Source organism: Pseudorasbora parva, chromosome 2, assembly GCF_024679245.1.
Source record: "Pseudorasbora parva isolate DD20220531a chromosome 2, ASM2467924v1, whole genome shotgun sequence".
Taxonomy (NCBI): Eukaryota; Metazoa; Chordata; class Actinopteri; order Cypriniformes; family Gobionidae; genus Pseudorasbora; species Pseudorasbora parva.
In genome coordinates, this window is record NC_090173.1 from 44,215,325 (window position 1) to 44,229,136 (window position 13,812).

General features: G+C 39.1%; 1 protein-coding gene across 2 annotated transcripts in view; it reads left to right on the forward strand.

The window, feature by feature from the left end:
* Window positions 1–13,812, forward strand: part of dnmt1 (DNA (cytosine-5-)-methyltransferase 1) — a 32,313-nt gene that overhangs the window by 2,359 nt on the left and 16,142 nt on the right. Inside the window, exons 5-15 of one of the 2 annotated variants that reach the window (XM_067421270.1) lie at window positions 16–88; window positions 228–312; window positions 389–426; window positions 516–570; window positions 654–737; window positions 874–983; window positions 1,058–1,176; window positions 7,642–7,734; window positions 7,839–7,990; window positions 8,073–8,260; window positions 13,626–13,640. In XM_067421270.1, the coding sequence (XP_067277371.1) occupies window positions 16–88; window positions 228–312; window positions 389–426; window positions 516–570; window positions 654–737; window positions 874–983; window positions 1,058–1,176; window positions 7,642–7,734; window positions 7,839–7,990; window positions 8,073–8,260; window positions 13,626–13,640 (1,012 nt within the window). The remainder of the gene's footprint in view (window positions 1–15; window positions 89–227; window positions 313–388; window positions 427–515; window positions 571–653; window positions 738–873; window positions 984–1,057; window positions 1,177–7,641; window positions 7,735–7,838; window positions 7,991–8,072; window positions 8,261–13,625; window positions 13,641–13,812) is intronic. The other variant, XM_067421278.1, reaches the window with a different exon arrangement.

A 13,812-nucleotide genomic window follows, 5' to 3' on the forward strand; every position in this document is an offset into this window, starting at 1 on the left:
TTTCTCCTCGCACAGAATCTCCAGCCAGTAGCAGGGTTACACGTAACTCTGGTAAACAGCCATCTATCCTGTCAATGTTCTCTAGAGTGTAAGTCAAATAGTATCTGTTGGGTGTCCTTGTGCAAATTTGTGCCTTGTGAAGTGCGTTTTGTGCTTGAGTAGTTGAATTTATTAATGTATTTAGATTATTTATTCAATTTATAAATTGTTGTACTCTCTTCTAATAGTCCAAAACGCAAGTCAGACGAGTTGAATGGAGAAGCCGCAAATGGTGATGCAGAAGTTAAGCCTGAGGAAAATATTACAGAGGAGGTAATATTGTTTTGCTACCTAATGCCATTTCAAGTCCATGAAAGTTATTTTAACAGCAGCTTTTCCTTTTGTCAAGGTCCATGAAGAGAAACGCCTTAAAACGGAAGATGAGAAGTGAGTTCCCCATTGATGCAAATGTATTAAAACCGCCCATTCTCCACATGAAATGCACATTAGCTTAATTTTCATCTCCTCTCTCTCAGGTCTGACACTGAGAACGCCACTAATGGCAAAATCCAGCCTGTGGCCACAGCCAAGGTGACTCATTTAATTTCCTGTTTGAACAGGGTTTTTTATATTGTTTTTATGCACCAAATTAATCACATTAATCTGCATTTTAGCCCCCTCCACCAAAATGTCCTGACTGCAGGCAATACCTGGATGATTCAGACCTCAAGTTCTTCCAGGGAGATCCTGATAATGCTGTGAGCTTTTTCTTTTTTGTACACTATTGTTTGAATGACATGACAGTGAAAGTTTATAAGTTTGTTAAATAATTCCAATGATTTACATGTGCATCTCAAATTTAAAGTTGATTCTTAAGTATTGTCTGTATTGTAGTTGGATGAACCAGAGATGCTGACTGATGAGCGTCTTTCCCTCTTTGATGCAAATGAGGATGGTTTTGAAAGCTATGAAGATCTGCCTCAGCACAAGATTACTAACTTCAGGTGATAAATTAATTTTCAGTTTGCTGCATCTCTCTTTTTCTCAATGATTTGACTGTTCTAATCCTTTTTTACAGTGTGTATGACAAGCATGGGCACCTGTGTCCATTTGATTCTGGCCTCATTGAGAAAAATGTGGAATTGTACTTCAGTTGTGCTGTTAAGCCGATCTACGATGACAACCCATGCATGGATGGTATGTCCCAAGTTTCTTTACTAAGACTGCCCCATAATAGTTGGCTAAACATTACTTTGAGATGAGGCTTAGTCAACCAAAGATGTATTGATTGGTTAAAGGGCCATAACCCTGAAACATATTTTCTGAACATTTTGCCTCAATTATGATTAATGAATGATTATTTAGATTATTTATTGATTATCATTTATTTCTTTGCCCTCATAAGGTTTGAGTAAGTTCCTGATATGGTTTTTACTGTACATATTTTCTACTATTAAAGATGGAATGGAGTGCATTTCTTTGATTCAAAATACTTGAAGGAAACTGTTCACTTTCAGCAGTTATTGTCTATGGGGCATTTTTCTGCTTGTTGTACAACAGCTACATAAGCAGTAGGCCTACATTACATTCATTAATGCATTCAAATAAGTGATTGTGTGAATTACTCATACCATCTATTCATTACATTCATTAAATTAAAAATGTATGCCTATAAAGGTCAAGTTTCTCACGTTAATCACAGGACTGCAGCCGTGTTTGCAGTGCGTCTCTGCGCGCAAGCTTCTGTCATGTTCCGTCCTATTCTGAGTGTTCGTTTGTCACTATATATAAGGCATTAGTTCCAACATAATACACATCTGATGGTCTAAAATCGCTTTAATGTTCAAACTGGCAGGCCTTAACTAGGGCTCTGAACGTTAACGCATGAGAATAAATAAGTCGTTAAAATGTAACACAAATAACAGAAGTACGTGACGCTGCAACATTAAAGAAATTTGCATCACCCAGTCAATCGTAGAAGTGGGGAGTTTATCAATCACACTGAGCAGCTGTAACCCTGGTAGGAGGGAATTTCCATTCTAACTATTTAACCTGATTCTGTGTTTGAGTTTAAGCCTTAAACTCTGGGAAAGTGTTCAGTAATCTAATTCATCCAAACAGTACTAATGTAAGGCTAGGCTGATACACCAGAGAGAGTACTCAGTGCGTTTTAGTGATTTGTTCATTCCAGTGTTTGCTTTGCTTTAAAACACGAGCTCTGCCGTATTCTGCCATTTTGTTTCTGAAGAGCGCAATTGTGGTGTCGTACAGTAATCGCATGAGAATCTGGTGATGCACAGAGAAACTCTGCGCGATCTCGCGTAGCCTTCATTCAGAACATTCTGCACACTCAGGAAGGATAATGTTTGATTTGTCATGTGTGGACGTTAGTGATGACCAGTTCTTTTTAGTGAATCAGTTTACCAAATTAGACTGAACAGTTCATGTCTCTACTAGTAAGCACTGATCAACACATTTCTAAAGTTATTCACTTTTTGATGCGGCTGACTCAAACCAACATCCTGAAGTTATTCAGTGAACAGTACACTGACTAAGAGAGAACTGATGGTAATGTGCACCAAGATATACTGAGCATGCGTGCATCAGAGGGAGCGACGTAGGTTTTTGCAGTCAAAGCGGTTGATTTAGGAGTTCTTTTGGCATCTCCGTGTGGCTCTGCTCTGTATCGCAGCTTGAGAGGTCTACATTTAAATGTCCATTTTACTAGCCTGACAAACCAGACACACATCAAGATGTTTGGTCTGGAAACTCACCATTGACAGCTCAATCCGAGGGGCGGGATAAACGGTTGTATTTCAAACTCCCTCTGCACGGCGTGCATGCAATTGGATAGCACTACTACCAACCAAAGCTACCAAGGTGAAGCTGAGCGAACGTTAGTTGACAGATTAAACTTTCTCCGTATCCGGTCGGCAAAACTCAGAACACATCTTCCCTTTTTAAGAATGACTTCAGTGCTGTTCTCTTCTCAGAGAAAAGCTCAACTCCAAGTCTTTCAGAGCTGATTTGAAAGACCGCTGTTCGCCAGTTTCTGTGTTTATTAGAAGCATGCAAACGCAACTCGGCCGCCATCATTATGTTAAGCCCCGCCCACCGACTCTATACATGATGTGATTGGCCTGACCAGAGTTTGGTTTTTACAGCTCAGAAGGGTATTGAGAGTTGCTAGACGACACTCGCGGCAATTTAGATTTGCTGCTGCTAGGATGCGTCTAGATTTCTTTGCTACTTAACATATCTAAAATGAAAATCTCGTTGTTGCTCTGTACACATACTGTATACTATGATAAATTCAGTAAAGCTTCTTTAGTAAGGTCTTTTTTTTTTCATGGTTGCTTGGGTGTGTACAAACTTATTATAGAATTATATGGACTCCTTATATTTGGTTTCCTTTTGGAGTCTCCAATAAAGCTTGCAGAAACTAGTTATGTAATGTTTACTTAAATTATAGCAAATTATGACAAATGGCTAAATGGCGACTTAATCTATTGACAGCACTACTTAAAACAAATACAAATGGCAGCTTTGTGAGGACTCCGGTGAAAGGTCTGCCTTCAGTCTGCGCATGCGTTGTCAGTGAGGCTCTGTTACAAAAAAGCTGAGCACTGAATGCATAAGTTTTCCCTATTGTTGTTTTTAAATAGTGCACAATCACTTTAAATGGTAAATCTGGCAAACCTTTAAATGCATCTACTTGACAAACTTGGAGGATGAAAGTGAAAGCGATCTGGCTTTGGGTTTGTGTCTGTGTGTGGCAGCGTGTAGGCTATAAGAACGGCAATAGACTTCCCTGTATAAACCATGTAAAACATGACGTTACTATGGTGATTCTGGGCATCTATAAACAAAGATCACTGCTCCTGCATCTGTGCCTGCAAACTGCACTTGATGTGACTGACGGGGCGGAGTTACGTGACTAAAACGGAAATAACTGACACAGGGAAAAATGTCTGTTTGGGGTCCTGAAACCTTTGGTTAATTTTTGGTTAATCGTACAGCCCTAGTATATGTTGGACATAATGGAAGCCTATTACCATCTGTTAAGCCGGGTGCACACTGATTTTTTGGACACGATTTGGCCGTCTGAGACAAATTTAGCAAATCCTAAATAATTCCTTGATCCTAGGCTAAAATCTAACGTCTTTGGTCGTTAGTTTGACATGTTTACCGGCAGCCGATTAATGAGGGCTGTGCTGGAATTTCGTCTGAGGTAAAATTTGAGCGGTGTCGGAAGATTTGGCACAATCCTGTAGGGCTGCAGCTATCGATTCTTTTTGTAATCGATTAATCTACCACTTAATCGATCGATTAATCGATTAATTGGGTAATAATTACTTTTTCTTTATTAAAGAGCAATAAGAGACAATAAGACGGGTATCTTAAAATTAACATCTAATTTGTTTTCTTTTTAGAAAAATGTAGTTTTATTGCTGAAATTGCATACATTAATAACTGTGAAACTAAACAATTTTAATGCATACAATTGCCATATTATATTAAATACAAATCTATTTCAAATTACTTTAAAAAGGTAAACATGGTTCAATCTAAAACTAAACCTACAACCAATAAATCTAAATAGTAGTAATATAAATAACAATAATGCCAATATAAATAATATAAATATTCTATACATTCTATATAATATAAATATTCTAATATTCTATAAATATTCTATAAATAATATAAATAACTAAACATTGTATTTATGTTGTGCAACTTAACTTTCATGTTTCAGCTCCAGCTCAGGCATGACATAAGCATTTACTGTCTTATTTACTCCTTTACTGAAGCAAAACATATTGGACAGGTTTACTTGGAACAAGAGATGTGTGGATCAGCTCTATCGTCACCGAATCAGCTGAAGCAAACCATCCACCCGCACCCGATCGTCACAACTTCAAATCCTCCGTGTTAAGCGCGATGCTATCGTCACATATTAGCTACACTGAAGTAGGTTGCTAAACAAAACAAAAACACTTATTTACATAAACCAGGGTCGACAACCTATACATCACACGGAGGAATAACCGCTAGAACGTGATCAAACGCGAGATATGTTTAATTCAGTTAAAGTACATCACACATGCTGATCTTTTGAGCTAATCATTCATCATTGTAACACAGCTTGTTTTAAGTTAGTAGCTATAAATATGATTAAAGTGTGATATTTAAATCAATGAAAGCACGCAGCTCTGAGCTCTGACGAGCGCTATTGCTCATCACACACACACACACACACACACACACACGTGCGTGCAGCTGGTTCTGATGTTTAATGCGCCTAGTATTGAGAACATCTAATGGTGCATTTTTTCGAAGATATTATCAAGTAGGATATATAAAGTCTCATTAAAGATTTCACACACATCACAATGACGGTGATCCATGTGCAAAGCTGCAAACTCCATCGAGTTCATGTGTTTGGAGTCGCGCGTATCTCCTCAGCTGACGCGTAAACTGCCGCAAATGAAACTTAAATGTTCAGCGTCGGATCCTGAAGCTCAACACACAGTTTTCTTCATTTAAAAACAGCGATATTAAATGATATTACCAGTGCTGATGCCCGGCCGCTCTCTCTCTCTCTCTCTCGCATTGCGGTCTTTGATCTCGACATGAGCTGAAAACGAAAGTTAATGAACGACGCGCATTCATTGCGTTTTAGCGTGATATGAGAGTTCTGCGTCTTTATTAAAATCAACATATTAACGATTTCTCTCATCCACCTGCAATGTTTGGGATGTTTACGCACCTGAACCGCGGATATAACCGCAATCCGCTCATACTCCGAGTCCTTACACAAAAATGTCTTTCTGCAATATCTGTGTGTAGTTAAATGGACTAAGCGAAGCATCGAGGCAGATGATTTTGCCTCGAGGATTTTTTTGATTCGATTAACTCGAGTTACTCGATGAATCGTTGCAGCCCTACAATCCTGCAGTGTGACTTCTCCTACGGCGACCGTCAAATATCTGTTTTTCAAGACAAACTATGACCAAAACGAGAGCTAAAGCTTTCTTTGTAGCCAGCATTTCAGTCCAGCGTGTCATGCAGCTCACTGTCACCGACCGCGTCATTCATTGATTATATAAAACACCGGACGAGTTTTCTTGCGCTCGTCCATTTTTAGCGCGCCTTCACTATCGTGCAGTCTGACATTAATGCCAACTGAGATCTTACAGTGTGACATGGCTTACATCAGGGATCATGTTCGTACAGTCTGACAAGGGTCATTCGCTATTCGATTTTGAAAAATTGCGCAGTGTGAAGGACCCATTAGTTTTGAATGTGGGAGGAATGGTTAATTTGAAACCTTTTTGATGTCTTAACTTCCTGGTTTAAATTTGTCTTCATGGCAACATCATAGGCTGCTTTTTCGTACTATAGTAAGGCAACAACTCATTATTCATGACTCTTATCCTATGAGTTAATTATTCAAAAATAATTGCTTAATTCATGGCACCACATGTTGATAGAAATTTTACGTTGTTGCTTCAAACAGTGAGATCACATGCAGTAAGTACATTAATGGATCAAGTTTTTTCTTCAAAAGTTTGTCTACATTCTCTTTAATAGATCGAAAGTCTATGACAAACTTGATTTATCCACACCGACTGTTTAACCGACCAAACGGCTTAATAAAAACTCCTCAAAATAAGCTTGGTTATCAAAGTTGTGCAACAGCGTGTTCCCATTTGATGCAGAGAATAAATTGTGACTGGCTGTGCATTTAATTGTCCCTTGAGTTATAGCTGTCACAAGAATCAGGATAAATGCATGTGTAACAGTGAGCTTACAAAACGTGTGTATTGTAATGTGTAACCTAATGGTCATTGGCAGCATGCAATTGAGAGAAGCTTTTAAGTTAAATAAAATTTGTCTGGGCCAGCAAATTGGTATCATGTGAAGACCAGTAGAAGATTTTTTTTTTGTGTGTGTGTGTATTACTACCATGTCAAATCTAAGACATTTCAGAGCATGACATGACAACTGTTGCAATGTCCAAAGAAATTTTGCATGCACAGTCTAGTGTGATTGTGACTTGAGTCAGAGACACAGAAAAACAGGTAGTGTAGGCATGCAGTCTGCTAGTTTAATAAAAGGGTTATGAATTGAGAAATAAACTTTCCTGTGAGCTTTTGATATATAAACAGGTCATGGTAATACAAGGAAGTTTTCAGCTCTGAAACTTAAAGGATATTCTTATAAGTCAAAGAAAAGCTTTTATAGACGCCAGACCCAGTAAACGATCGTGTGTGTGCGCATCTTTGACGTCATTGTGCGACGAAACCACGTCTCACCCACCTCATGGAGTAGATCGGCTCGCGCTAGCCTGCAACAATAAACATGCCGAAGAAGATGGCAAGATATATGCAGCAACTTCTTCCACAACCAGGAATACCGCAATAAGCTTCCTTCGGATCCTAATATTAGGAATGTGTGGTTGAAATTTCATTTTTAATGAAGTTCCAGCTCACGTGGGGATGACATGGTTTTCACTTAATTTCCCTACGGAATCGTTTGTAAACAAGTCTCGGGTCGTTGTCTGCAAATCCAGCATGTCAGATTAAAACACAATGCTGTTTCTTCTCTATTGTATCATACAGGAATAATGACCCACTTGTAAATTGTTTTCTTTAGGTGGGGTTCCTGCTAAGAAGCTTGGTCCCATCAATGCTTGGTGGATCACTGGTTTTGATGGTGGGGAGAAGGCTTTAATTGGTTTCACAACAGGTAATTTTTTTTTTTTTTTTTTTTTTTTTTGAGTTGTGTGGAAGTGTCTTCTAGTCAAATTTCACCATGCACAGTCAAATCCAACAGTTGTTCTTTCTTAACAGCCTTTGCTGACTACATCCTAATGGACCCCAGTGAGGAGTACTCGCTTATTTTTGCTTTGATGCAGGAGAAGATCTATATGAGCAAGATTGTGGTTGAATTTCTCCAGAAGAACCAGGATGCCACTTATGAGGATCTGCTTAATAAAATCGAGGTGAGCTGATTGACATGCTAAAGCTTAGTATAAGTCTCTTGTCCCATCAGAAGCAGTGCTAATGTGTTAATTTGTCTCTTAGACTACTGTTCCACCTGCTGGGCTCAACTTCAACCGTTTCACTGAAGACACACTTCTGCGCCATGCCCAGTTTGTGGTGGAGCAGGTGGAGAGCTATGATGAGGCTGGAGACTCAGATGAGCAGCCCATCATCGTCACTCCCTGTATGAGAGACTTGATCAAGCTGGCTGGTGTTACTTTGGGAAAGAGGTGAGTTTAGTATTTTGGATGTTTTAGTGTGATCATTAATTGGTGACTAATACGGTTAAATGCTTATACCCAGAGCATTGTGGAAAATATTATTTGAGTAAAATAATCTGTTGTAAACCACAGCTCACGTCAGTGACCGCACCCATGTTAAGGTGCATAAGCGCCAGGCACGTTCTCTGCAAGATGTTCTTACCATAAATATCTATAGTTCTAAGAACATACTGGTCTAACAGAACACTAACAGATGCAGCCAATCAGCTTTCGTGTTATTGGCACGAGCCTCTTTCTGATCATACCCCACAGACGCATAAGATGGTTTTTATTCTTCAGCTGACGGTTCTTCCAGTTCTGCGATCGTGAAAGCGACGGCGACTCTCACAATCTTGAATAATGACCAAATAGAAGTATAATATACCTGATTGCACTAAAAAGAGTTAATAACAGTGGCATAAACCCCCAACTCTGAAGTCAGACTGCGTGTTTGCTGTCTTTTAGCGCTCGCGCGAGTGTATTGGATGTTATTTCTAGGCTCATTAGCCTACTCTTGACCGATCAAATACACACATTATGCATATATCCTGAATTGAGTAAAAAAGTTTGGGACGTGTGTCAGTAAGCACTGGATCTGCGCATTAGTAAGTTCTTAAAGTGAAAGCAAACGAATAGCTTAACAACAACACAAACGGGGAAAACAACACTTATGCTGCGTTCACACCGCATGCGAATGACGCGATTCACGTGAGTGATTTACATGTTACGTCAATGCAGACACGTGAGTAGGCATTCTGCGGCACGACTCGTGTGAATGAGGGAGCGCGAATAGCGTGATTCACGCGGAAAGGATCACATGAAAGTTGAAAAATCTGAACTTTTGCGGATATTCGCGCCGTGTTAACCAATGAGGAGCCTGCTTACTGCTGTCATGTGGTGAAGTGACGGATGGGAAACAGAGTAATTTAAAAATACTACTGTATTGTCACAATGTAGTTTTAATAGTTTTTCAGGCGAGATTGTAGTTGTTTAAAGCTCAAATATGTCATTGATTTATTAAGAGAGCTCCTATTTGAAAATTGGATCTGGTGTTTTCGGAGGTGTGAGACCCAGGCGATCACCGGAGCTCAGCGCTCATCAACCCTGGTGAGAGCAGCCTTAACTCAGCTAGTCCTACTGCTGCTGCCTGGCAGAACCCCCTCCCATGACGTGAATTTGCGTCTGTTGTCTAGTGAATGTCACACGAATGGATTCAAAATGTTCACGCGTCCAACTTTTTATTTGCGTACGATGTGAATGCAGCATTACACTTAAAGCACTGTGTAGATATGTTTTTGTTGTATTCATTTGTCCTATTCTGATTGAATAGTCTATTGTCAAGTATATATTTTATTACTGACCAGTTTACTTGATTACTTAACCTCAGCAATAAGTAAAAAGTTTTACTTATATGATTTTAGTCATATTTCCCACCCCAAGCAATCGTGTTAATATAGATAGCACACCCCTGGACCAGCCCTTTTTTTATTTAATTTTTTTTATTGCCAAACAAGATTCATGCATTGTTTTATTGCCATGTGACTTATGGTTAATTAGGCATCCTAATTATGAAAAATGTTCACGAATTTATGGAAGTGACCATAAAATAAAAATATTTTGATCCAAAAAAAGTAACGTGTCTGTCATTGAGCTATGAATAATAAGATTACTACTAATACTTGTTCAATTTAAATAAATTAATTTGCTTGCAAGTACTTTACTGAATCTGTTTTTTTTTTTGTTTAAACAGCGAGATAAAGGTCTTTAATTCATAATGGTCTTAATTCTGTCTTGTTGAAAACCGCAGATACCCAGTAATTTATCATTTTGCACATGGTTGGCCTATGGAAAATGTAAATTTAAATACTGAAATGCATTGCCATTTTACATATTGCATTGCAAATTGAATATTGCTAGACACAGGCTTCCATATTTTTTTATCATTTAAGCCCCTACTCAGCAGTGCTCAAAGCATCATTTAAAAAAAAAAATCATTACCGATTTGGTATTGCGGTCACAGGGTATCTGTGGGGTCTTGAAAAGTCTTAAAAGGTGATAAATCACTTTTGGGAAAATTAAGACCCTTATAAAGTATTAGTCTTATCACGGCTTTACAAAGTCAAAATTTAAGAAAGTGTTTTGTTCAAGCTTTGTCAAAAGAGTTTGAGTCCAAAAAGTATTTATAAATATTTTCATCCCCATAAGTATTAAAAAAACAACGGGACGCTCAGTCTGAGATCGGCTCGGAGCGCGCGCGCCAGGAATGGAAATTAGCACCGCCACCAGCCAAATGCGGCTGATTTAGAGTTGTGGCGGGTAAACTCGCTTCACCTACCGAGCTGTTTCACCTCTTTGTAAACTTTGTACAATGCATGCGAGTGCTGCCGTATGTGCGCATATAACCAGTCGTTTTCTCCGTCATCATTCGCGTGAAGACGCGCTTGTGAGACTTGCGCGTGCTGAGAGAAGATCTGACGCTGTGCATCATCTGATAGCGCGCGCTCGTCTCACAGCGCGCAAATATTGAGTTCTCTTTCAAGTCTTGCGCTAAAACGGACAAACTCGCACAAGAAGTATGTCAACATGTCCATCTTGATGAGTATCCAAGCAGACATAGTCTGAATATGCCTCAAGTGAACTGTATAGTATGCACAGTCGAGAAAGAAGAGCATATCCCTGCATCAGGTCTTAAAGGCGCAGTAGCCTTTACTGCTGCCTGAGTGATGTCCTTATATTTAGTTTGACATTAAACAATGCTCTTGATTGAATAGCTTTTGTAAGTTTAATAAGGATTAAGCTTTCATTTAAACAGTTAAATATGCAGTTATTTTACATTTGATTACTTTATTCAATTTCTGTACCTTTCTGTAGGCCTGTACATTATTATTTAATGAACATGAGTGAGGTCGAGTTTAACATTCTAGTTTGAATTTTATTTTTCGGCTTTGGTTTCTTTTTTTTGTTTCGGCCAAGAATTGTTTTCGGTGCATCCCTACTGACAATGTCCTGCTCAGTATGTTGTCAACACGTTTCAAAGATGCCAAAATGTATAGTTTCATTCTTGGGACTAAAAACCATAACTGGAAGCCATAAAAGACCACAAATCATCGTGAATGTCAGTATTTCATTGGGACTTGAGATTAAACAAACTGCTTAAGTGTTGTAGATCTTGTAGTATTAATTTGTTAAAAACAAAAGTGGCTGGTAAAAACATTGAGTGGTAGACTTTGAAAAAAGTTAATTTCCATCCCTGGCGAGCGCTGTCTACGGGTGACGTCATGTATTTTGCGAAATGCGCAGTTAGGGGATGTGTCGCCCTCCATACGTTGTAAAACAGACATGCAATATAAACGATACAAAAATGGCCTACGATAGAGACTGTAAGGCTACATTCGACTACAACTGTTTATTAAAGGTTTGTTGCCGATTCGAACTTGAAGTGCGATGAGGTCTTAAAATATTTTGAGAAGGTCTTTAAAAAGTCTTTAAAAGGTATTGAAATAACTTCAGGATTCCTGCATATACCCTGGGTCAGTACTTTTGACAACACTTACTTTCAGTGACTTTCAGTAAAGGCTTACATTATAACTTCAGTTTGGGTGAACTATTCCTTGAAGCTATGGTAGATTCTAAGGGTGCTTTCACACTAGCACTTTCACACTAGTGCATCAGAGTTCGGTTGGTTTAGATGTGAACGTGGTCTTCCGAACTCTGGTGCGAACCGCACCAGAGTCTGCTTAAAAAGGTGGTCTGGGGTAGGGCTGTGTGTTGCCAAGAATCTCGCGGTACGATACGTATCACGATACAGGGGTTACGGTACGATGTATTGCGATTTATTGTGAGAGAAACAATTAATTTTTTTTGAAAGATTAATTTAAAAGAATAAAGAACACAACCATATGCATAAAACATTATTTGTTTTATTTAATTAATACAGTATAATTTATATCCCTAATCACTATTTTGTGCAATCTAAGTAAAGGGAAACCGTAAAGTGACTGCGGGATTCTTTATTCTACATGTTTTAAAGGTTCACAGTATAGCATTTTTTCATTTCTAAACTATTTAGCAACAGAAAGTGCATCGTTCATTCATTCCATGACTGGATGAATGTTTTATATTTAATACTGTAAAGATGTTTTTCTTTAATGCAGTCTATTGTATAAAGTCCCATTTCAAGTAGGCTGAACTGCAGAGCTGGTGCATCCATATCCACAGCGCTATGATCAGATGCTTTCGTTCTGCTGCCACCGCAGTCACTTTTGGAGTGTTTATTTTGTTACTGAGAGGAAAATGTGCTATATTCTACCAAGACGCTTCTCAGCAACGTGGATTGTATACATCCATATAAGCGCATGTATATGTATACAAATCTATGTTTAAGCTCTCTCTCTCAGATTCAATGTTCCCTGAGAACTAGATTTTACTGGACTCTTGCAAAATGACTTGTTGATTTCCTTAGTGGCTTTTGTAGCTGAAGCCAAAATGAGTCCACACTTCAACTCTGTAAACCGCGGGAGCGGAATAATTCTACTGTTTTGTGTGGTTTACTAATGCGCGCACACACGTATTCACCTTGCACTTCTCCGTCTCTGCGCCAGTTACGTTTTGAGATAAAACTGCCATCTAGCGGTTGGGTTGTATACAGTCTGTGGTTTCATTCGAACACAAAGCCACGAATCTTTTGTGTGTGTGTGTGTGTGTGGTTTTTAAGAATCCATACAGTATCAGCAAACAAAATATTGCGATATTCATGTGTATCTATTTTCTTACACCCCTAGTCTGGGGTTCGGTTCACATGAACTCGGGGACGGTTCGCTGCTGATGTGAATGCAATTGTACTAAATCGCGGAAGTGAACTGCTATTAATGGCAGGAGTTGATGAATGTTTCGCTCATTTACCTGATGAGTGTCACTGACATACTACAAGCAGAGATCTGTAGCTCTCATCTCTGCTCCTCTTCAGCGTTTAGCATTTGCAGTGCATTCGCAGCAGATATACGCAAGTGCCACTATGTACTAAAGCTTTGTTAACAAATCCAACGGTTCAAAAACAAGTGATGGGAGCAACGCTGTGAATTTCGCCGGCTTCACGCTCGCTGTTGTTACTAAGCAACCGGGTAAACAGCTGCTGCATTGACACAAACGAGCCCCGGTCCAGACCCAAAAAATAAAATATGAACCCCGTCCAGGAGGGGGAGCAATCAAACTCTGGTACGGTCCAGGCAATCGGACCAAGTGTGAAATCACCCTAAACATTCAGTGGTTTGTTGGGATTCACTTGTGCTTGTTCCATGATCTGTTTCTAATGGTCCTCTAACCTTCCCTAATGCAGCAGGCAGCTGTACTGGTATGTAAAACCTGATGTTTCTGCTGAGTGTGTGGCTTATTTATCTTTTCCTATGTGCTCAACTTCAGTAGTCTGTGTTGGTGGTAAACCACTAGCTGAAAGGGGTTGTTCATAAGAACGAACCTTTTCCATTTCTCTTTATCCCCCCCTGACTAGCATGGCTCTGCATAAC